Source organism: Vipera berus (assembly GCF_964194415.1).
Source record: "Vipera berus genome assembly, chromosome: Z".
Classification (NCBI taxonomy): domain Eukaryota; kingdom Metazoa; phylum Chordata; class Lepidosauria; order Squamata; family Viperidae; genus Vipera; species Vipera berus.
Genome location: NC_138205.1, coordinates 216602 through 238361, shown reverse-complemented (window position 1 = coordinate 238361; position 21760 = coordinate 216602). Strand labels below are relative to the sequence as shown.

Sequence of the window (21760 nt, the reverse complement as noted above, 5' to 3'; positions counted from 1 at the left end):
TAGTATTCTGTCCCTTTTGACCTGAATGTCTTGTCTGCTCCCCGCAGAGCCACTTTGGGTAAGTTGGGGCTGCCGGTTCCTTTCATGAAAGAAGAGCAGAACAGGAACTACACAGGTTGGCTTTCTCGCCATCTTTTCTAACCAGTGGTGGGTGGGCTTCCTTGATGGTCTTTCTGCTCCAAGAAGCCTTTTCTTACTTTTGCCATCGGTAGCAAGCCTCCTCTCGTGCTGAGCCTTCGCTTTCCTGATCCCAGCCTTGCAGATTCAGCCTGTTCCCTGATGTGCTGCATTTGTTATCTGTCCGTTTTCGATGATTGTTCTTTTTGTTTGTTTTTCACAGCAACCGCCTGGTCTTATCAGGCATCTCCCTTCAGTAATAATTCTGTTTGGGCCTCAGTTATCTGGGAGGAGGTTTTGAAGTATTTATACCAGGACTACCCGATTCTTTAATAGCTTTGTTCCCTAGGCCATCCGCCTAGTAAACTCGCAAGATTCGCTTTTCTCGCCATGCACACGTATACATAACCCAAACTAGACTGTATATATGTGGGTATATGCATAATTCTGTATGTATTTATTTACATCATATTTATGTAGTGTATATCGGAGGCGGTGACCCATTGAGAGCTGAATGCAATGAAATTTCATTTTAATGTATGCCGATTAGTTTACGTTTAAAGTGACAATAAAGTTATTATTCTATCTATTCTATTCTTCTGAACTATTTTTCTCTTGAGGGTTTCCACCTGCGGAATCCTTCCTACTTTTATTTTAAGCTGGTTGAAGTTGGCCCTCTTGAAATCCGATTTATGGCCAGGGGCCCAGCTGAAGCCTGAATATGGTGTGTGAACCCTGCCTCCAACCTCAACCCCGTCCCTCTATGCCGGAGGCCTCCCAGCACCTAAGTTGGACGTTGAAAGTAGCGATTGCAAGAACCAGTCGGTCCAGCAACCAGACAGACACCCCAAGGAAAAGCCAGCTGGCAAGAGGGCTGTCTCTGCCTGGGTCAGAGAGCACTGCTCGGTTCCCTGCACACACAGCCCAGCCCCTGCATCCTGCCCTTTCCCAGCCTGGGGGGCAAGCGGCGTCCAGATGCAGCCCAGCCCAGTGGGGGGCTCTCCAACCCATCCATGGGGTGCACGGCATGCAGGGTGCTTCCACTTGCTGTACAGATGTCAAAGGCCTGGGTTGGGCCAGCAGAGGGCAGTCACCAGGCATACTTAGTGCTCGGTTCCTGGGTGGGTAAATTCTCCCAAGTTCGTTTATTAACATCTCCCCCTCCCCAGAACGATCTTCCGTTGGGTCCCCCCAGGCACAAAAGGCTGCTGTCTGGGTGGTCCATGGGGCAGGAACAGCCCCCTCCAAGCCACTTTCTGCCCGGGAGAGCAGATCTCATCGGTCCTGGCAGGGGGGCAGCCTTTCCCTAGGGCAGCTCCAGCATCCCATGGGCAGAGTAGACGTCCTGGGTGACGTTGTAGACCCGGCCCAGGCTCTTCACCGTGGTCAGGACAACGGCGCCAGTGGCCGGCTTCTCCTGCGCGATGATGTGGTAGAGCTCCTGGCGGGAGGGCATAGCCAGGAAGGCCAGGGCGACGGCCTGCTGCACCCACCAGCTGTGATACGGGGCGAGGGCCACCTGGTATGCCTCCGCACACATCCGGGAAGATTTCTCGTCCTTCTGGCTGGTCCCCAGTTTGTGCAGGAAAAGCTCCAGCCACTTCAGGGCGCGATGGAGGCGCAGCAGCGTCCGGCACCCCGAGGGAGGCTGATGGGCCGGCAAGGACTGGAAGCCCACCAAGCCGGAGGCCAGCTCAAAGTCCACCATAGACTGCAGGGAGCGGTAGTGGAGGCCGTGGGGCCCCTCCTGATGCCGCTGCAGGATGCTGATCTTGGACTCCGTCTCCCGGGAGATCAGCCCAAACGCTCTGCCCAGCACATCCAGGAACCTGCAAAGGACAGCAGTGGCTGCAGCTGGGGACACCCCTCCGCCCACCCCCCGGCCGGCTGAAGTCCACAGGCTTCCCCTCCCAGTGCTGCCAGCCCTGCAGAGAAAGAGGGGCCGGCGACTCTCAACCCAGATGGCAGGCTCCTGGCCGGAGTGGGCCAAGGATGCTGCTGAGGCACACAGCTGGAGGGAGCCATGCGAGGGGGAGAGCCGAGAGGGAAGGCCCCCAGACAACCCCCTTCTCTTTCAGGAAGGAGATGAGAAGAAGGAACGCCAGAGATAAAGCGTGGGTGCTGGTGGTGGTGTGTGTGTGTGTGTGTCCAGCCAGGTTCGGATTGCTGAGGCTCTCTTGCCTTGGCCAAGGAGGCCCCCTGGCATCCAGCACGGCTTCTGCGGGCGCCCTCAGAGGGAGAAGCCACTTTTGGGGTGGGCAGTTGGCAGAAAGGGTGCCGCTGGCCTTGGGCGCTCCCCAGCTCTCCCCGTGTCCTGCCTTTTGGGTCCAGACCTCCCGGGACCCCCCGTTGTTGCGCAAGAGGTAAATGCCGCCCCCCCCTTTGCCGTCCTCACTTGAGCAGCTCTCTCCATCCCTGCAGGTATTCTTGGAGGAGGATTTCGCCCCGGGGGGAGAGGCTGGCCGAGAAAGCCCTTTGCAGGTGCCTGATGTCAAACTCTTCGCCCTGGAGAGGGAGGGGGGGTGTTGGGGTCCGGGCAGGCGCAGGTGCAGGTGCAGGCGCAGGGCCGGGCTGCAAGAAGACAAACAAGGAAGTGCTGGGGGTGGGTGGGGCGGTGCGGGAGTGAAAGGATTAAGCTCCCCCTCAGAGATCCATATCACTTAACCCCCCTTCCTGTGGTTTTAAATTCCATTCCTCCCCCGCCCCCCACTTACCAGTTGGGAAACCCACAGTCCCAAATACCGTCCGGGCCATTTCCTGTTCCAGCTGACCCTCCATATGGAGGGCAGTTCGGATTTCCCACCATCTGTCCATCAACTTTAATCCAACCTTGGTGGGATTTCAACGGCAGTGAGGGGGGGGAAATTCCAGGGGGAATTGGCCCTCCCACCCCCCAATTATTGGGCCTGATGGTCCCTCAACTGCAGCAAGACTCCAGAGGGACTTTAGCCACCCTCCCAGCCAAGGGGGAAGAAGATACAGCCCCCCCCCCGTGAACTGACAAGGCCATCAAAGCTGCCCTGCTCTTCCTCTCACCTCTTCCTCCTCCTCCTCCTCCTCCTCCTTGGGCAGCGTCTCCCCGGGCCACGGGCACCGATGCCCCCCCCGGACACAGGCAGCCAGAGAGAGCTTTGCTGCGGGACGAGACACACAGGGCGGGTGAGCTGCAGCCTGGACACTCCCTGCCCAGCCCCCCCCCCCCGCCCAGTTCCAGACTTACGGAGGTGCCAGCCGGAGAGGTAGACCAGGAGGAGGAGGAGGAAGAGGCCCAGGAGGAGCAGCAGCTGGCAGGAGCGCAGGGGAGCCCCAGCGAGAGCCCCCATTCCCAGCCTCTTGCCTCCTCCGGGCGGGACCAGCCCGGCCTTTGCACCCTGCCCTCCGCCCTCTCTTCCAGCCGAGATAAGGAGGGTGACTAAGGGGGGGGCGAGGGAGGGCCGAGCTGGGCGGCTCCGAGGGGGCCCCTCAGCAGGGCACTCAGCCTTCCTTGGGCTGGCTGGGAACTGGCGGGCAGAGGGCCGGTGGCCCCCCAGGCATCTGGAAGGGCTGCTGGGACTCTTCAGGGGGAGGGGCTGGGGGAGGGCCAGGGGGTCAGGGCTGACCCTCAGAAGGGAGGTGTTGGGCAGGGAACCCAAGTGGGGTGGTCCAATTGGAACCCATGGCCCCTGGAAAAGGGGCTGCCGGAACCTCTGGATTTGGGGGAAATGGGGCTGTGATCACGGACCGAGCCCTGGACAGGAGGGGGCTTTGCTGGACCAGTGCCAGTCTCTCCGGGCCACCCACCCCTTTTTGACCCCCTTTGTGGGAGCAGGGCACCAAACGAGGCCCACTGAGTCCCATTTGAGGCTTCCAGACCTTCCTGGCGTAACCACCTCCTTTTCACCCCCCCCAGCTGATTGGGCTGGCCAAGCTGGGCGTAGGAGACAGTGCCCAGCAGGCCTCAGAAATGGCACTTTGATGGCCACTTCCCCCCCCCCACCCACCCCTGGACTGAAACGGGCTGCTTCCCTCCCTGGAGTCTCTGGAGTTGGACGCTGCCTCTGCTTTAGTTCATCATTTTATTTGGGGTGTGTGTGTGTGTGTGTGTGTGTGTGTGTGTTGGCTGAGCAGCACTTCTGATTTTTAGCTGCCAGAGTGCTCGGGAGGGGTGGCATAGAAATCAAGCACTCCCCGTGGCTCTGGCACACCTGCCAGGAGAGCCAGGCAGAGCGATGGGGGCCGGCAGCCCCACAGGCCCAGGGGGTGCTCTCCGCCTGGGGAGCCCTTCAGCGGCGCCCGGCTCGGCCACAGAGCAGAGGTGGAGCTGAGGGAAGGAGAGGCTGGGCCACACGTGCAAAGGGCGTGAGAGCAGCCCCAGGACTGGCCGGGAAGGCCCTGGCAGCCCGGCTCAGCCAGGTGGGCCGGGGACGAGGGGCCAGACGGGGCCACAGACGGGGCCACACTGGATCTGAGGCTGCCCTGGGCAGGGCTGGGGTGGGGAGGGGGCTGAAGAAGGGAAGCATCCCAGGAGGCGATTGGGGGGGGGGGAGGCACCATGATGTCGCCTGCCTGGAAGTTGAGCTGCAGAACCTCCGGGGAGCTGCTGCCCCTGGAAAGAGCCGGAAACGGGTTTGTGCCAGGACGGAAGGGAAGGGAGGGGCACCTGATGGGGCACCCGACATTTCAAAGCACGGACTTTAGCAATGGACACCCCCCCGGAGCCCCACCAGGGAGGAGAAAGACGGGCTGTCACACTCCGCTGGGGGGAGATGTAGTTCCCCACCTCGGTGGGCCAAGATCCGACCCACCACTCATGCGCCCTCGCAAGACGTTCCTACTTGACGATGCATCAGGACTTGGAGGTGGACCCCCCACCCCACCCCCGTGATGGCCATGCCCCCTTCTGGCACCGGGAGGTTCCTGAATGAGACCAGTGGGAGGGAATCCTCCGAGGACCCCCGAGGTCCCCACTGCGGCTTCTCTCCCACCAGTGACTCCAGAGCGCCCGGAAGTGGTCATCAGGGCCACTGGCCCATCCCCCGCCACCTGCAGCCTTGGGGCACAAGCTGGGAAGCAGCCCAGGGGGGTCAAGGTGTGCTCAGAAAGGCTGGGCAGCTGGAGGGGCCCAGGGTGGGGCGGGGGCTTCTGCTCTAACCCAGCTCCTGGCCGGGAGAAACAGCTGGAAGCCCCCCTGAGGTGTCTCAGGGTCTCTGAATTGGCTGAGCCCAGCCCGTGTTGGCTGGCAGGGGTCTCCTCCCTGGGAGGGGGGCAGCCTTTGTGGTCTGCAAAACATTGGCCCGCCTTAGGGGGGGAGGGCAGGGCGCCCTCGGGCAGTTATTTTGATTTTGATTTGATTTGATTTGATTTGATTAAATTTATATGCCGCCCTTCTCCCTGAAGACTCAGGGCGTCTCACAATAATAATTAAAAATATAAGAGTAAAAAATTTAAAAGAGAATTAAACAATAAATGCAAAATTACAAGACAATTTAACCCAGTAAAAAGCCTAATTAAAAACCGTAGTCCGTCCAGGCCCCCTTGTTGCTTATGATGCCACCCCTCCCTCATTTGAAACCCACCATAAACATTACCCCCGCCTCAGGGAGAACTTGGCCTGTCCAGCCCATTGTAGCATTTAGGCGTTTTTAGCTCCTCAGTGTGTAGGATAAAATGGGAGGGGCTGTAGCCCTCCCCCCTCCGGACTCAGCCCCTCCCCCTCCCCCTCCCCGGTGTTTTTACCCAATCCCTCTTAAAACCATCCAAACCGCCAGTTGCCGCCTGATTCGAGGGTAGCCATTGGGCAGGTATTTTGGTGCCCACCTGCTTTCCAGAGCCTGATCGTCATGGGGTGGGGTGGGGGGTCCCAAGTCCCAGCATTGGCAGAGAGAGAGGGACACACACACACACACACACACCCCTGGCCAGGTGAGAGTCCAAACAGCTCCATTTGCTCCCTTGGGTCTGAGCTGACTTTCCTGTCAGGGCCCCCCAGAGCCCCCAGCCCCTTGCAGGGCCTTTGGCCGCCCCTCTGGGACCTGCCCACCCAGGCCGGCGAGATGGCTGGGCCAGGAAAGGCGGGGGCTTCCCAGGCCCCAGTGGGCCTCCTGCCAATCCGGCCTTTGTCTCCTTCCTGGCAAAGGGTTCAAGAGGTGGGGTTGGGTTCCTGCACCTGTTTTGTTCTGCCTAATCCTAACCGGTTGAACCTGTCCCCTTCGGCAGCCCAGGTGGGGTCTCGGAGGCCACTTGATCCTGACCGCCCACCCACCCACCCCTTTTTGGCAAGAGGCTATAAAAGCAGAGCAAGGGCACCCCCAGGCAGATGCCGCTGGTCACCATGGCTGCTCTCAGGCTGTGGCTCTTGGCGGCAGCCCTGGCGGGGACTGGCGCTGTCCCAGAAAGCTGGCCTGCCATTGGGGTGTCCAACGGTGGTCCCTGGGGTCCTTGGGCCTGGCAGGAAATGTGCCCCCGAGGGACCTATGCCACGGGATTCAGCCTCAAGGTACTCTCCCCTCTTCTGCCCCTCCTCTGCCCCTGGATTGGGGGCCAGTCCCAGGTCCTGCTTGAAGAGGGGGGGGTGAGCCCAGGGGAAGAAGCATGGAGGGAGGGGGGGAAGGGGGTCATTCCAGGGAATGCAGACCGACCAGGCGAGGGGAGGCACCGCTGAACGCTCCGAGCACCTACAGAGCAATTTCTTAGTTGCCACCCACCCTCAGGTTATCAGCCCCTTCCCCATTTTCCTGACTTGGCAAGCGGCTTGCGTACAACCTGCTTCTTGACCCCGACTCGCCTGACCCCCGGCCTCCCCCCTCAAGTGGCCATTCCCTGGAAGTCCCTCGTGGCTGGAGCGTCCCTCCTCCGTCTCTCTTGCTGTCCAGGTGGAGCCTTATCAAGGGAAGGCGAAAGACGACACGGCCCTGAACGGCATCCGGCTGCACTGCGTGGGTGGCAGTCACGGTGCGAAGCCTGAGGCCAAAACGGTGGAGTCCCAGAGCAACGTGTGAGTCAGTCCCCCCCTTTCCCGGCCCTTTCACTGCCCTTCTCCTCCTTGCTCCTCGGCCCCAGGGCAGGCAGAGTGGATCTCGCCTCCTGACTGGCTGTGTTAATCCCTGGCCCCAGCTTTACATCAGTGTGTGTGTGTCTGTGTGTGTGCGCGCGTGTGCGCACCCGCCCAGGAGAATTTCCTGCACTCAGAAAAGGCGCATGCAATCAGCAGAGCTCCAGGATGCCCAGGCAAGGCCACTCCTGGGACTGGGGGGTGGGCAAGTGGGCCTCTTCCATGGGAAGCCCGGCAGCGCGAGAGAGGAGGTGGCGCAAGGTGGCAGGAGGGTTGCCACAATTTAGTCCTTCTCGCCTCTGCCTCCCCTCAGGTGGGGCCACTGGAATGCCCCGCTCTGGTGCCCCCCGGGCAGCTACCTGACCGGCTTCTCCCTGCGGGTGGAGCGTGTCCGGCGTGGCGTCAGCGACTACATGGGCGCCACCAACATCCGCTTCCTCTGCTCGGACGGGAGGGTCCTGGAGGGGCAAGGCCTGCCCTGGGGGGAGTACGGAGCCTGGAGCCCCTCCTGCCGCAAGGGCCTCTGTGGGATCCAGACCAAGCAGGAAGCCATCCGGGGCGCCCTGAGGGATGACTCTGCCCTCAACGACGTCCGGTTCCTCTGCTGCACCGAGTGAGTGGACGGAGGCCTCGGCCAGATCCCCAGCAGCAGCGGGTGAGTGGTCAGCGTGGTCTGGCTCAAACATGCACCCCCCGTGGCCCCCTCTGGCCCCACTTTGCTCCAGCCCCTCCTCTGCAGGGACAGGAAGCAGGACAGGAGCCCACAGAGGCCCCGGGGAGGGGGGCTCCTCCCCCTCCTCCCCCTTTCCAGGCCTCCACACAGCCACAAGAAAGGCCACAGCAGTTCCACCGTCCAGCAGCCCCCCCTGCCCCCTCCTTCCCTTCACTGGGGAGAGTGGGAGCCACCGCTTTTGGAAAAAAAAAACCCAGAGCTCCCCTTTCCCTGCCGCAGAGGGGCTCTGCCCCGGAGCGCCCAGCAGGTCCTTTCCGCCCCCCCCCCCTCCAGACCAGATGCCCTCAGCTCAGCGACCGGCTGCTGCTTCTGGCCCCAGGAGACCCTGGGGGTCCCTCAGCCCTACAAGGAAGAGGGTCTCTCTGCCCCCGCCTGGGCCCCTCCCAGCCCCTCCTCCGCTCACCATCGGCCTTTTCTCCACAGGTCCCACCGCCCACCGCCCCCAAGGCCCCCCCTCTTCTGCCCAAGAAGCTTCGGAGTGGCTGCAGCAGAGAGACTTTTATTTCGGGGTCTTCCAATAAACCTTCACGATTGCACCCCTGCTGGCTGAGAGACTGGGGAGGGGGCGAGTGGGTGGAGGAGTGGATGTTGGCGCTCCCGTCAGTCAGCGGGTCGGTCGGTCGGTGGGCCGGTGGGTCTCACAGGCCTTCCCCCTGCCAGGGGAGCCAAAAGGCAGTGCCAGTTACAGGGGTGGCAAAGAAGGGCGGAGAGTCTCATGCAGGGAGAGCCTCCCCCCCAGACGCTTGCAAGCCCCCCACGCAAGTCAGCAAGCGGGGTGGGGGCTGCCTGGGGCTTTGTTCCCAGGGAGTCCGCCTCACTCCCCCCCATCTCCTGACCCCCAGCCCCTCCCTCCTGCCCACCCCCCAGGCCCCTCCTTCGCCGCCCACTTACGGCTCGGTCGTCGTCTTTGCGGCAGTCGCCACAGACGGTGCCCAGGAGGCCGTTGACCACTTGGATGCCGCACAGCACCATCTCCAGCAGGCTCAGCCCAAGCAGGATGGAGAAGAGCACGATGTGCCAGAGTACGATGGAGGGGGGGTTCAGGCACACCTCCCACATCGTCTTGTTTTGAAGATAGTTGTCACTGTGGGGGAGGGGAGAGCTCAGATCCGGAAGGCTGCCCCCCAGGGCACAGACTGGCCCACGGCTCAGCCTTGGCAGAAGCCTCGCCAGCCGTGGGTCGGGTGGGCCGGGGGGGGCTTCCTGTCCCCCAGCCAGCCCGCTCACCTGAGACCCTTGAAGGGGGATTCCCACTTCTGGAGAGCCGTCTCACACAGGGGCCCGTCAGCCAGTGCGGTGGAGGAGACCACCAGGCAGTAGAAGGCGCCCAGCCCCCCGAAGATGGAGCAGAAGACGGAGCGCAGCATCTGCCGTGGGACAGGGACAGGGGGTGAGGGAGGGCTCGCCCCTCTGGCTCTCCCCTCTCGCACCGCACCCTCCGGCCCTCCCTGGCAGCCCTGGGCCCTGAGCCAAGGGGGGCAGGCCGGGGGCACCCAGCCGCCAGCTTTGCCAGGCAGAGCAATGGGAAACCAGGCGAGCCGATTCCGCTCTGGGGAAGGCTCCGGTAACAGAACACGGCACGTCTGAAATTGAAAACTTTCCTCTGCTTTACCACCTGAGACACTTGGGGGGGGGTGTCCCTTCTGAGCCCCTTCCTCCACCCCTTGGGTGGCTGTGGGGCTTTGCCCTCTCCTATCTGGGCAGACCCCAGGGAGCAGCTCCGCACCCCCTCTGGAAGATGCTTCCCATGCGCCTTTGCCTAGCCTGCCCCCCCCATCCGTCTCGTGTTGCCGGCAGCTGCTTTTGCCTGGTAGGCTTTGAAGGCCGCCCCACACAGAAGAGGGGGGGCCCTGGGCAGGATTCTCATAAGCTGTGACATCCCTGCCAGCCAGCACCCCATTTTCCAGATGAGCCGAGGTGGCTTGGCTGAGCCCCCCGTGCCCCAGGAATAGCCAATTCCTACCTGTGTTAGCCCACCTGGCTTCGGCATGAACTCCCCAGGACCCCACCAATGGCAAGCCCACCTTGGGGCCGAGCCTGGCCAAAGCCCGGCCCACTTTGGGGTTCGGCGTCACAGGGACCCAGGGAATTCTACCTACCCGGCAGCGGTTCCCGCAGCATCCGTAGCCGCAGCATCCCTTCCCGCCGGCCCGCACGGAGGAGCAGCCGGTGCAGAGGACCTGCGGAGAGGGAAGGTGGCTGGCCTGGAGACGCCCCTCTGCCCCGACACCCCCTCGAGGAAGGCTGAAGCCAGGCCTCCATGGCACGCAGCACTCCCCACTCTCCCGGGAGTGTCACCGGCTGGCACCGAGGGCCGAGCCCAGCGCCTGGCTCAAAGTCCAGAAGGAGCAGAGCTGAGCTGTGGGGAGAACCGGCCGGGCCAGCACAGCCCTTTTGGCTGAGGGAGGGGGCGGGGGGTCAGAGTCACGCCCTTGTGGGCTTTCTCCCAGCAAAGGGTGTAGAGGCAGATGGGGTAGCGGTCTCCCTCCCCCCCAAGGCTCCCCCTTGCCCTGGCAATCCAGGAAATGTCTTGCCCCACCCTGGAGCATCAGCCTGGCGCGCTCCGTGCCCCTCTGAACTCTCCCCTGCTCTTTGCTTCCCAGCTCAAGTAAGCGAGCCATCCTTTGCCCCTCCTCGCCCTGCTCTCCGCCCATGGCAGCTCCTGAGAGGCCAGGAAGACCCCTGGACGAAGCACCCGCCCCATCCGGGCCACTCACCATCAGCCCCCCGCCGATGACGCCCCCCATGAGCCAGGCCTGCTTGGTGATGTGGTCCGGCGTCCACTCCCTCTGAGCGTTGGGGAAGAGCAGCAGCAGGTTGGCCGCAATGCAGCCCAGGGCCGCAGCCACCAGGGTGAGGCCCAGCAGGCGGGAGCATTTCCCGGTGCACATGGTGCGCAGCGCCCGGGGCAGAGCGAGAGAGCGAGAGAGAGCTTGTTTGCTCAGATCGCTCGGCCAAAGGGCTCCTCTGCGTGCGGCACTCCACCCACCGGAGTCTGGCCGCTTCTTCCTCTTCCACGCCAGGTGGCCCCAAGCGCTGGGAGGGGCCTGAGGGCCCCACAGCAGCCCTTCCAGATTCAGGGTTGGCATCTGCCCTGTTCGGGGCAGTCTGTGCCAGCCCAGGAGTGCCAAGGGGAGCCGTAGCGCTGCAGCTTTCAAGAATCTGGAGCCCTGCTGGGTGGCTCGGGGGCAGGAGGGGGGTCTGGCTGGGACTTCCTTTGGTCAGTGAGACCAGGACATCCTCGGTCCTTCTGGAGAAGAGGGTCTCCGGTCAGCGTCTTCGGGCCGTCTGCTCACCACAGCCCCCTCCACGCCCCCTTCGATGCCACTGAGACCCTCTCGGCTTCCCCAGGTCTCCCACCCCATTTTCAAGAGCCGGTCGGGGTGTGTGTGTGTGTGGGTGGCATGTTTGGGCATCGGTTGTTCACCCTCCGCTGGGCAAATGCCAGGACCTCCCTCGAGGGCCGTGGTGGGTCTAAGGAGGGGGAGGTGATGAGAGTCCAGGCCTCCCGTCTGAGCTGGGAGGGGGACCGTGTGGCCCTTTCCCTGCTTTGGGGTCTCAGCCAGTGGAGGGCCCCATTTCATGCAGGGGGGCACGTTCCCTTCTGTCGGGGGGGTTCTGATGCACTCTGCCTGTGGCCGACAGAGGAGAGGGATGGCCTGTTCCTTCCCTGGGGAGACACTGGCCGAGGGGGGGCTGCTGGGCCACGAAAGACCTGCCTGGGGCCTGCCTGGGGCCTCAAATCCCATCCATCAAGCAGGAGCCCCCGGGGCCCCAGGGGAGGAAGACCCATGCCACCCCTACCCCCATTGCTCTCCATGGTTTCCCAGGCCGGCTGGGGACGATCCCCGACAAGCAACCCAATACTGGGGGAGCAGGGAGAGCCCCCTTCTTGGGCCCAGAAGAGGGGCAGGGACCGGGTCCGAAGAGAAGGGCTGAGCACCAGGTGGCTCTGGCGCAAGGGCCGTGGGCCTGCCTCGCCAGTCTAGACCGGCCTCTGCCCCCGATCCCTGGGGGCACTGGGGTGCCTGGGAGAGACAGACCGGAGTGGTGGGGAGGGGACTAGCAGAGGTGGGGGGAGGGCCCCGAGGAGGGGTGTGCAGCATCGGCAAAGGGAGGGTGGACGTCAGTCTTGCTCCGGCCTGAGCAGAGGCCAGCAAGACCCTGGCGCCCAGGCTTCATTGGTGCCCAAGGCGCCTGCTGCTTTGGACCACGAGGGACGCTGCCCTCCGGGGCCCTCGGCTGTCCTGGGCTGTGCTCTGCTCCTGCTTCGCCCTGGGGGGTGTCTGTGGGCACACACTGGGCACAGGTTGCCAGCAGGAGCCAGGGTAGGCATTCCCATAGGCCAAAGAAACTGGCATCTGTGGGGCTGCCAGCCAACCTAGAGAGCACCGAATTCCAGGGCTGGAAGGGACCACAGAGGCCATCTAGTTGAACCCTCTGCTCAAGGCGTGGACCAGCACAGAGTCTCGGTGTGTCCATCATTGCTTTATTTCCTCTGCTCCCCCCCATCACTTGCGCCGGCGTCCTGCTGCTCGGATCTGCCGCTTGTCCTTGCGCCGGGTGCGGGCCGGCTCGGGCGGCTCCAGGTTCCCGCTGGCCAGGAGCGGCTGTGGAGGGGGCGCCGAGCTCTGCCGGTGGTTGCTGGCCGAGGCCTTGTAGATCAGGTGGAAGATGAAGGCGTTGCAGTACCTGCCAGGGAGGAGGCGGGGAGGGTGGCAAACACCGGGCCAGGAGGGCACCGCCACAAATGCCCCGAGGAGGGCCCCTCTGCCCCACGGGCCTGTGTGCCGGCGGGAAGGAAATTACACAACTGCCCGTCACGGAGGAGGGCGCCGGAGCCTGCCTCGTACCCACCAGGGCATGGCGTTGTCAATGCCTGCTTGTCGGAAGGGTGAACGGAAGGGATTGACCTGGGCGGGGCTGGCACTACCCCCCGTGGCCATGGAGACCGCGGCCTCGTCCACGGCGCAGCTGTAGGCGCTGCATTCGGTGAAGTAGGCCGGCACCCGGAGGGACTGTGGGTCAGAGAAGCATCGTCATTGCCGAGGGTGGTGGGGGGTGGAGGTCCAGGCTGGACCAAGCTGGTCATCGCTGCCAAGGGAAGGGGCTGAGAAGCCACTGCCGGGCGCCCCTCCCCTCCGGCAGGGGCTGCTGAGATGGCCTCCTCGCCCTGTGTGCCCGGGCCGGGCGGGCAGCACCTCACCTGCAGTCGCGGCAAAGCACTCAGCCAGGTCTCCTTCAGGGCAAAGCCGGCGTTGAACCCTGAGCAAAAGTAGGGGCCCAATGGGGCCCGTCTTAGATGCAGAGGCGGGACCCCTCCCAACCCCCAGCCTCCCCCTCCCTCGTTGTCCTCTCACCAATCACCAGGTCCGGCTTGGCAGCCTGCAGGAGGTGGTAGGGTCGGGCGCTGAAGCCCAGCTGCAGCTCCCGGCGGCCTCCTCTGGCCCTGGGGCCCAAGCCGGACTGGACGGAGACCCCCTGCTCTTCCTGAAAGGAGGAGGCGGGGGGAGGGGAGGAAGGTCAAAGGCAGCCAGAGAGTAGGACGTCCATCACGCCTGGCCAAATCAGCCAGAAGATCCCTCAAGATCCCTCAAGATCCCTGTGCCAGGATTGCCCCCCCTCTCTGGTGGTGAAAAGGGGGGGCAGAAAGAAAGACACCTTCCCCCCCCAGGTATAAACAGAGGGAGGCAGACTCACATCTCTCTGCAAAAGAAACTGCTGGCCGTCCAACTCGGGGGGCAACGTGTCCCCCACAAAGAGCAGCTCCAGAGAAACGTGAGGGAGCAACACTGACAGCTCCTGCAACAGGGGAAGGCAGGGAGGGAGGGAGGGAAGAAAGAAGGAAAGGGAGGGAGGGAGGGAGGGAGGGAAGAAAGAAGGAAAGGAAAGGGAGGAAGGAGAGGATTGCAAATCGGGGCAGGCAACAGCTCCCGTCTCTTCCAGGCTGCCCTGCTCCAGCTCAGTCTGCCCCAGTGGCCCCCTTGCCCTCTCCCCCCCCCCGGTCCCCAGAGACACTTCCCTACCCAGAACACCATCAGCACGCCAAACTCCTTGCCGGCCTCCACCACGTGGATCTTGAGGGACTGTTTGTTCAAAATGTTTAGCTCTGGAACTGGAAGAGGGGGGTGGGGTGGGGAATCAGGGACCCCCGTTCAGAAGCCTCAAAGCCTTGGAGGCAGGACGGCTGCCCTGAAGTGGGAGCACCTGGGGGTGGCTCTTCTGCATGGACACCCCCACCCTCAGGGTAGGCACCGTCCTCAGCCCCCCCCCCCGGGAAGCAGACGTGGCAGTCCGCTCCCTTTAGCCGAGCACTGGGCCACGGAGGGTGGTCCCGGCCTTGCACCCGTGGCCACCTGAGGCTCCTGCAGGCACGCCCAGGTTCTGGTTCCTGGCCACTGGTTTCAAGCCGATGAGCCCCCAAGGCCCGTCTCCCCTCCTCTGCTGCTGAGGGACCCCCACTCACAGTGCTGGGGGGCCAGCTGAGTGATGATGTAGTAGGCCGTGAGGGGATAGGTCAGCAGCACGGCCAGGGGGGCCCCCAGAGGCAGCCCCCGCCACTGGTAGTACTCTTTCCAGGATGCTGGAGGAAAAGGGTGGGGGCGGGGGGAGAGAAACAAGGATCAGATGAGGGTCTGTGGAAGAGCAGCGGAGGGGAAAGGGGCCGTGCTCCCCCCTCACCAAAGAATGTCCGGGGCGTTGGGGGCTCTGGGGGGGCTGGCGGGAGCGCCGCCCCTCCTTCCGGTCTGAGTGCCTCAAAGGGGTTTCCTGCAGAGAGAGAAGGTAAAGGTAAAGGTAAAGGTTCCCCCGCACATGCGTGCTAGTCGTTTCCGACTCTAGGGGCCGGTGCTCATCTCCGTTTCAAAGCCGAAGAGCCAGCGCTTGTCCGAGGACGTCTCCGTGGTCATGTGGCCGGCATGACTAGACGCCAAAGGCGCACGGAACGCTGTTACCTTCCCACCGGAGTGGTCCCTATTTTTCTACTTGCATTTTTACGTGCTTTCGAACTGCTAGGTTGGCAGAAGCTGGGACGAGTAACAGGCGCTCACTCTGTTACGCGGCACTCGGGATTCGACCCGCCAAACTGCCGACCTTCTGATCGACAAGCTCAGCGTCCTAACCCACTGAGCCACCGCGTCCCTATTGCAGAGAGAGAAAGCCCCCCCCAATTGTGTGCGATGTGGAGGCCAGGAAGACCCCTGTCTTTGGCACCTCCCCTCCCCCCCCCGAGTGTCCTGAGAGAGTGTCTGGGAGAGGGCCGAAAGAGCCCCCCCAAAATCTGGCAAAGGTGGGGAGATAGTTTTGCCACTCTTGGTGGGCCAGACTGTGCCCTTTAATCCCTATCCACTGGAGGGGGGGCCTCCACGGCCTCCCCCACCCAATTTATTCACTCCTTCATATAGGCCTGTAAATTAGGGCTCTCCAAACTTGGCAACTTTAAAACTCGGTGGCCTTCAGCCAGCACAATTTGCTGAGGACGTCTGGGAGTTGAAGTCCACAGATCTTAAAGTTGTCAAGTTTGGAGACCCCCAATGGGCTAGTTTGCCATCAGCTGCCGTTGGCTCTGTCCTAAAGACTGGAAGGAGACCCGGCTCGGAGGGCAGCTTTGCCTGATCGAGGCGGCCTGAGGGGTGCCAGCTCTGGCACGCTGGATCGGATGGGCAGCAGCCGTGGGTGGCCCTCCAAGGTAACCAAGAACTTCAGAGGAGACAACCAGCACCTTGAATTGTAGCCTAAAATGTACAAGGCGCAGTTTGTGACGGAATGGTGTTGGGCGGGCCTGGTGCCAGACGGAGACCGTCTCAGTCGGGAGGAGGGGTCAAGCAGGCTATTGGAAGTGTGGAAGTGCCGCGTAGACGGGAAAGGGCAGGGCTACGGCTGCCCTGGAATGCCACTGAGGCTTCTCTAGACTTTCTCAGGGGAAAAGTGCCAGTCCGGGGAGATTCCCGTGAAACAGGCATAAGCAATAAAGTAGCTATTTCGTGTGTGGGCTATTTGCGCCTGGCACATACCCGCCACACCCACAGCTGCCCACATGCCTGCTGCGTCTGCCAAGCCCCACTCACCGCTCTGGAGGAAGGGCACGGGGGTCTTGGCACAGCCCTTCTGCAGCCCCAGGCCATAGTCGGGGGCCCTCACCAGCATGCTCTCTGCAATCCAGTATCCCCGGGTCAGCCCTCGCGCCAGCAGGAAGCCCTCCTTGTTGAAGGTGTCGCTGGTCACCTCTGGGGAGGGAAGGCAAGGTGAGACCCACAGCTTAGCGCCAGCCTTCCCCTCTCTGGGACAGGGGTGCCGTGGGGGTCCTACCGGCAGTAAAGGTGAAGGGGAGGTTGGCGAGCTCTCTGGCATGGCTCATGTACCCAGCCATGCGCTGGCACCAAAACTGGTGCCCGATGTCCTCGGGGCTGCGGCTCCAGTCCAGCTTCCGGCACTTCTCCGAGCAATAGAAGACGGCGCGGCAGTGCTGGCTGGGGGAGAAAGAGAGCTGGGCACAGGGGCACAAGACAGGCCAAGTGGCATGGGAGGGGCGGCGCAAGCTTTCCAGAATAACAGTAAGAGAGTTGGAAGGGACCTTGGAGGTCCTCTAGTCCAACCCGCTGCTCAAGCAGGAAACCATTTGAGACAAAAGGCTGTCCAGTCTCTTCTTAAAACCCCCGGTGCCCCCGAGGCTGCCATCAAGGGCTCCAGAAGCATCTCCAAGCCTTGGGGCAGACCTGCGGATGTGCAGCTGCGCCCAAACCTTGGGGATCTGGAAAGGGGAGCCCCCCCCAGCTCAGGCAGAGGGGGGGTGCGATTACATCCGCTCTGCACTCACCAGGCTGAGATTTGGCCCTCAAAGCTGTGTCGCTTGCACACGTGGCACGCCCGCACTCGTGTGGTAGGGAAGGAGAAGCTGGGCTTGGGGCCCCAGCCCCGCATCGGGCCTTTGCTCATTTTGATGCCCAGGCGAGCGAGCAGGGGCTCCAGGGACCTGCCAGGGTGGGAGTGGAAGAGAGTCGGGTGGGGGGAGAAGAAGCCTTGCCCCCCCAGCACCCTCCGCCCACTCACTTGTGCAAAGTGGGGTCTCCCACAGTCAGCAGCTTCGGCCGGCGGGGCTCCCCAGCACCCAGGGGGCAGAACATGCTGTAGCAGAGCAAGGCGAGGGCCCGGGGCTCCAGGGGCTCCTGCCCAGCCGTCCCCAGAGCGCCCCCCAGCAGGAAGTCAAAGCCCAGAATGGTGCCGTATTCGTCAGTCACCAGTAGGAGGTGCTCAACGCGCCACAGGGGCTGCCCTGCAGAGCAGAAAGTGGGAGGGGAGGTTGGGAGGGAGGGGGAGATTGGGGCTCACTGCAGAACTCAGAATACTTCCCCCTCCCGCAGAGTCGCCAACAGCCGCTTCCAAACGAGACAGGCAGCAAATAAATCTAACAAACAAACAAAGGTCCCCTAGAGAACCTGGTGTTTCCCTGGTAGAACCCAAAGGTAGAAGCGCCGGACAGAGGAGGGGCAGCCGGTGGGACGGGGCGGGAGGTGTCTGTGGGTCTCCAAGCTCCTTGGGAGGGAACCCAGGCGCCCCACAGTGTCTGGGGCACAGCACGGGCAGGACCGGGCAAAGCCACTAGGGACAAGGTTTCAGCAGCCGCGGACAGCAAGAGAAGGCGGCTTGATGGTGGTTACATCATGGCTAAGACTTTGGTGTGAGCTCAAGGAACAAAGGATAAGAGACTAGCTGAACCATCGATAGGATAGGCTAGGATAAGGCAGGGCGGGGTAGGCTTGTTAGCGGTAAGGTAGGAAATAAGTAAAAGTGGGGTTTAAGCTATTATTATTATTATTTTTTAACAAAAGTCTTCCTGAGGAAACAGATGAGGAATTGGGGCTGCTGGAACCAAAACATCCCCGGGGGCCCTTCTCCCAGCTTGCAAGACCCCAACTGCCCCCACCCCCGCCTGGCCCGGGGGGAGTCTAAGTGAAGGTCAAAGGTTGCGGGGTCTGCCCATCCCAGCAGGTTCTGCCGCAGGCCCGAGTCCTCCTTGGGGGCCGGTTGCCCCAGCCACAAACCTGGCTCCGTGGCGGCGGCCTCTTCCTCCTCCTCCTCCTCCTCCTCTTCCTCCCGCCCTGCCCCCACGAAGGTGATGAAGCGCTCGAGGTCCGGCAGCGCCAGCGCCTCCTCGCTGTAGAAGCGGCCGCCCAGCTGCTGCCCGGGGTCGGCCACCGCGAAGGCCAGGCGGCGGTTGGGCAGCAGGTGCAGGATCCACAGGGCCGGGTCAGGCGGCAGGCGGCGGATGGCGCTCTCCTGCCTCTTGCGCCGCTCGCTGCCCCGGCGGCAGGCCGCGTCCAGCAGGAAGCGCTGGTACCAGCCGAAGAGCAGCTCGGCAAAGTCCAGGATCTCGGCCCGGTAGCCCGTCACAAACTCCATGCCTGCGGAGGGAGGCCGCCCCGTGAGGGGCAAAGCGGGGGCCCCTCCGCCCCCCCTGCAGGGCCCCAAAGCTGCCCAGGGGAGAGGGGGCAGGAGGGGGGCCAGACCAGCCAGGCCCGGGGCCCCGCTTTCCCCGAGGGCCCCAAGCGCCCCCTTCCCCAGGGTGTGAGCTGTGGCAGTCCTTGATGGCCTTTGGCCCATTCCCCCACAGAGGCCCAGGACGGCTCCCCCCACTTCTGCCCCACCCCTGGGGGCAGGCCACCCCCCCCGCCCTCCTGGCCCAGCCTGCCTGCCATCTTACCTGAAGCGAGTACCGCCACCTGTTCAAAGGTAAATAGCCGGGGGTTTCCCTGGTTGCGCTGCCAGCTCAGGGGTTCCGGAACCCGCCTGCCCTCTCCCCTGCCCGCCCCTCCCGCTGCATCGGGACGGCTGATCCCGGCGGGCTGCTCTGGGGTCTCGAGGGCCCCCCAGAAGCAAAGGTCTTTCCAGGCAGATAGCAAACTCAGCCAGATGAGCCAATTCCACTTTATTGAAAGGCTGCCTGATCTTCTTGGATGCTGAAAAAGCCTTTGATCAATTGGATTGGCAATTTCTGATGAAAGTATTAGAGAAAATGGAATTTGGGGATAAATGTCTACAACCAATCAGGGCAATATATCAAAAGCAAACAGCCCGCATAATAGTTAATAATAGTCTGACTGAAGTATGTAATATTGAAAAAGGCACAAGGCAGGGGTGCCCGTTGTCACCTCTATTATTTGTTTTAACATTGGAAATATTACTGATTAAAATACGTGATTCGGATAAAATTAAGGGAATTCGAATTAGAGACCAGGATTATAGATTGAGGGCATTCGCAGATGATCTGGTTGTTACAGTGACTCAGCCTGATTATTCAGTTGTAGAATTGATGGAGATAATAATGCAATATGGGAAAGTTTCTGGATTTAAGATCAATATACAAAAAACTAAAATGTTGTCTAAAAACATGACAGTATCACAAAAGGCTGTTTTAGAAGAGCTAACGGGATTTGAAATTGTTAAAAGGGTTAAATATTTAAAAGGATATATCTTGCATTGATAGAAATTGATTCAGAGACGGAACTTGTCAAAGACTGTATGATAAAATGGGCTCAGAATTTTCAGGAGGTTATAACAATGGATACCTGGGAAAAGATCTGGGTGAGAAATGTAAAATTTACACAGGCCCAAAATTTAAGAGAGAACTTTTATAAAATGTTTTATAGGTGGCATTTAGATCCTAAAAAATTAGCAAGCATGTATCCGAACTGCCAGCCCAAATGTTGGAGGTGTGGCTGTGAGGATGCAACGTATTTTCATATATGGTGGACTTGTAAAAGGGTTAAAGCATTTTGGATTAAAATTTGGTGGAATATGCAAAAAATATTCAAGAAAAGGATAAAGTTTTGTCTGCAATTGTTTTTACTGGGCATTATCACAGATACTACCGTTGTGGACACTAAGCTGATGTTGAATTTAATTACGGCAGCGAGACTTTTAGTAGCGCAATATTGGAAGAAGGAAGAACTGCCGACTATAGAAGAATGGACTTTAAAAGTTTCCAATTTGGCGGAAATGGCAAAGATTTCAGCGTATTTGAAAGACCAATCGCAACAGAGATATATTGTGGAGTGGAGAAGATGGATTGATTATATCCAGAATAAATATGGGACGAAAAAGTTTCACTTAGCATTTGAATAAGTAGTGGATTTATATGATGTATAACTAGCTTGTAGTTATTTTATTAAGAGTTAAAGTGCAATAGAATTTAATATTTTATTGTTGTTTGCATATTTTAGATTATGTTTGTATTTTTATACCCTGTATTTAGCTCTGGGAAGTCGGGGAGGGGAGGGGAGAGTTGGGGAGGTTTGGGGAGAGGGGAGGGGGAGGGGAGGGGTTTTGTATTTAAAAATGTATTGTAAAACTTTTCAATAAAAAAAAGAAAGGCTGCCAATGCTGCCAACATTGACATGTTTTTGCGCTGACAAAATAAGAGGCAGCCTTTTGCTTTAACTGTTTGGGTTTTGAATCACAGGAACACGGGTGGAACTAACCAGATGTTTTGACAAGATAAGGGATAGCCGCTTCAGAAGGGAAGGTGAAACTTTTTTTGTGTGTTAAATTGGTAAATGTGATTCATGACGTGTAAATAAGGGAGTGAAATTCTGTACTGATGTGGTGTGTCAAGGGGAGGAGAATTCAGATTCTGGCATTCATCCATGAGTGCCGATGCCGTTTCTGCTCATTATAGAGTTTTTAGAATAAATAATCACGCAAAACTCTTTGATGTGTCTTTTTAATCGGAACCATGACAAAGGCATTAACAGAATTGTGCAAATCCCTTTTACAGCCTGAACAGTTGGGTGTGTGTGTCCCCTCTGAGCTTCTTTCTCTGCCCGTTAGCCCCGTGGGCTGCCCCTCCTCTTTCTGATGCTGTTCCCCACCCCCCAACTCCGTTCCCACATAGGATTGCAGGCCTTCACCTGCCGTGAGCCTCCTCTCTTGTGTTACGGCATCCTCAAGTGGGAAGGGCTCCTGGAGGCCATCTAGTCCCCCCCGGGGCCTCCGTGTCCCACCCAGCCGGCCAGCCCAGCCCACTTTCTGACCACAGGGCCCCACCTGGCACCTGTGCTGGAGCTCCCGCAGTGGGCTTCCTGGTGTCCTGGGATTTCAGGGTGCTCAGCCTCAGGTTCCCTCCAGATCGAGAGATGGGGGGGCAGTTGCTTCCCCCCTTCCTTTGCCCGCCTCCATAGTTGGGGAAGATTAAGGACATCCATTTTTGAGGGCGACTCCCTGGGGCAGCCGGCCCATCTAAAGGCAGGCTCTCCACCACACGGCCATTGGTCATGGCACGGAGCTGGCCACACGTGTGCCAGAGCCCCGCGTGGGTCTCATCTGCCACCTCCGCTTGGCTCCCTCTGGGCTTGGTCTGAGGTCCCTCGCCTGGCCCAGCAGAGCCCCCCCCCCGGCTTCTTCCTGCTGCTGCTGGACCTTGGGGTGCCGGGAATGGGTTGCCCCCCTCCCCCAAGCCAGGCTGACCCCAGGCCAGGCAACTTCTTTCCTCACAGCTGGACTGGGGGGGGGAAGAGGTACTTGCCAGCTCTCGGGACCCACTTTGACCACTTCTGGTGTTGTGAGGAAAAAGACCAAAATGAGGCCCCACCACAACCCCCCCCAGCTCCACCGTCGAGACGCTCTATGCCGCCCTGGCAGAACCAAGAGGCCTCTGAGCCTGCGGAGAACCTTGCCACGTGCTCAGCTGCAGCTGGGGGGGTGCGTGCATGGGGGACGGGGTCATCCAGGACAGAAGGGATCCCTACTTCTCACCTTGACTTCAGCTTCCTGCCCTTGCCCGGCCTCTTGGGGAGAGTCTGCCCCTCCCCTTCCTCTGCGCCACTGGCGAGGGGTCCTCCCCCTCTTCCACTGGCTTTGGGGGCTTCTGCCCTACCCCACACGAG

At 60.8% G+C, this 21760-nt stretch overlaps 4 protein-coding genes across 4 annotated transcripts; 1 reads left to right on the top strand and 3 right to left on the bottom strand.

Moving 5' to 3' along the window:
* Positions 1–1423: 1423 nt before the first annotated feature.
* On the bottom strand, positions 1424–3440 carry LOC308677844 (ceramide-1-phosphate transfer protein-like; the record flags this gene model as incomplete). Its single annotated transcript, XM_081344541.1, has 4 exons — positions 1424–1946; positions 2513–2676; positions 3154–3251; positions 3338–3440. The coding sequence occupies 4 exons, from the start codon at positions 3438–3440 to the stop codon at positions 1424–1426; spliced, it is 888 nt and encodes a 295-aa protein (XP_081200667.1).
* A 2972-nt stretch (positions 3441–6412) lies between these two features.
* On the top strand, positions 6413–7798 carry LOC308677105 (vitelline membrane outer layer protein 1 homolog; the record flags this gene model as incomplete). Its single annotated transcript, XM_081343270.1, has 3 exons — positions 6413–6592; positions 6969–7090; positions 7461–7798. 3 exons carry the CDS (start codon positions 6413–6415, stop codon positions 7762–7764), a joined length of 606 nt encoding a protein of 201 aa, XP_081199396.1. The 3' UTR covers positions 7765–7798.
* A 720-nt stretch (positions 7799–8518) lies between these two features.
* LOC308677843 (transmembrane 4 L6 family member 5-like) lies at positions 8519–10771 on the bottom strand (the record flags this gene model as incomplete). Its single annotated transcript, XM_081344540.1, has 5 exons — positions 8519–8533; positions 8772–8964; positions 9108–9247; positions 9980–10060; positions 10598–10771. The coding sequence occupies 5 exons, from the start codon at positions 10769–10771 to the stop codon at positions 8519–8521; spliced, it is 603 nt and encodes a 200-aa protein (XP_081200666.1).
* A 1620-nt stretch (positions 10772–12391) lies between these two features.
* LOC308676948 (zinc finger MYND domain-containing protein 15-like) lies at positions 12392–18278 on the bottom strand (the record flags this gene model as incomplete). Its single annotated transcript, XM_081343021.1, has 13 exons — positions 12392–12572; positions 12738–12898; positions 13087–13145; positions 13241–13370; positions 13581–13682; positions 13907–13995; positions 14347–14463; positions 14562–14648; positions 15947–16105; positions 16188–16348; positions 16696–16851; positions 16929–17151; positions 17921–18278. The coding sequence occupies 13 exons, from the start codon at positions 18276–18278 to the stop codon at positions 12392–12394; spliced, it is 1983 nt and encodes a 660-aa protein (XP_081199147.1).
* Between the last annotated feature and the right edge of the window lie 3482 nt (positions 18279–21760).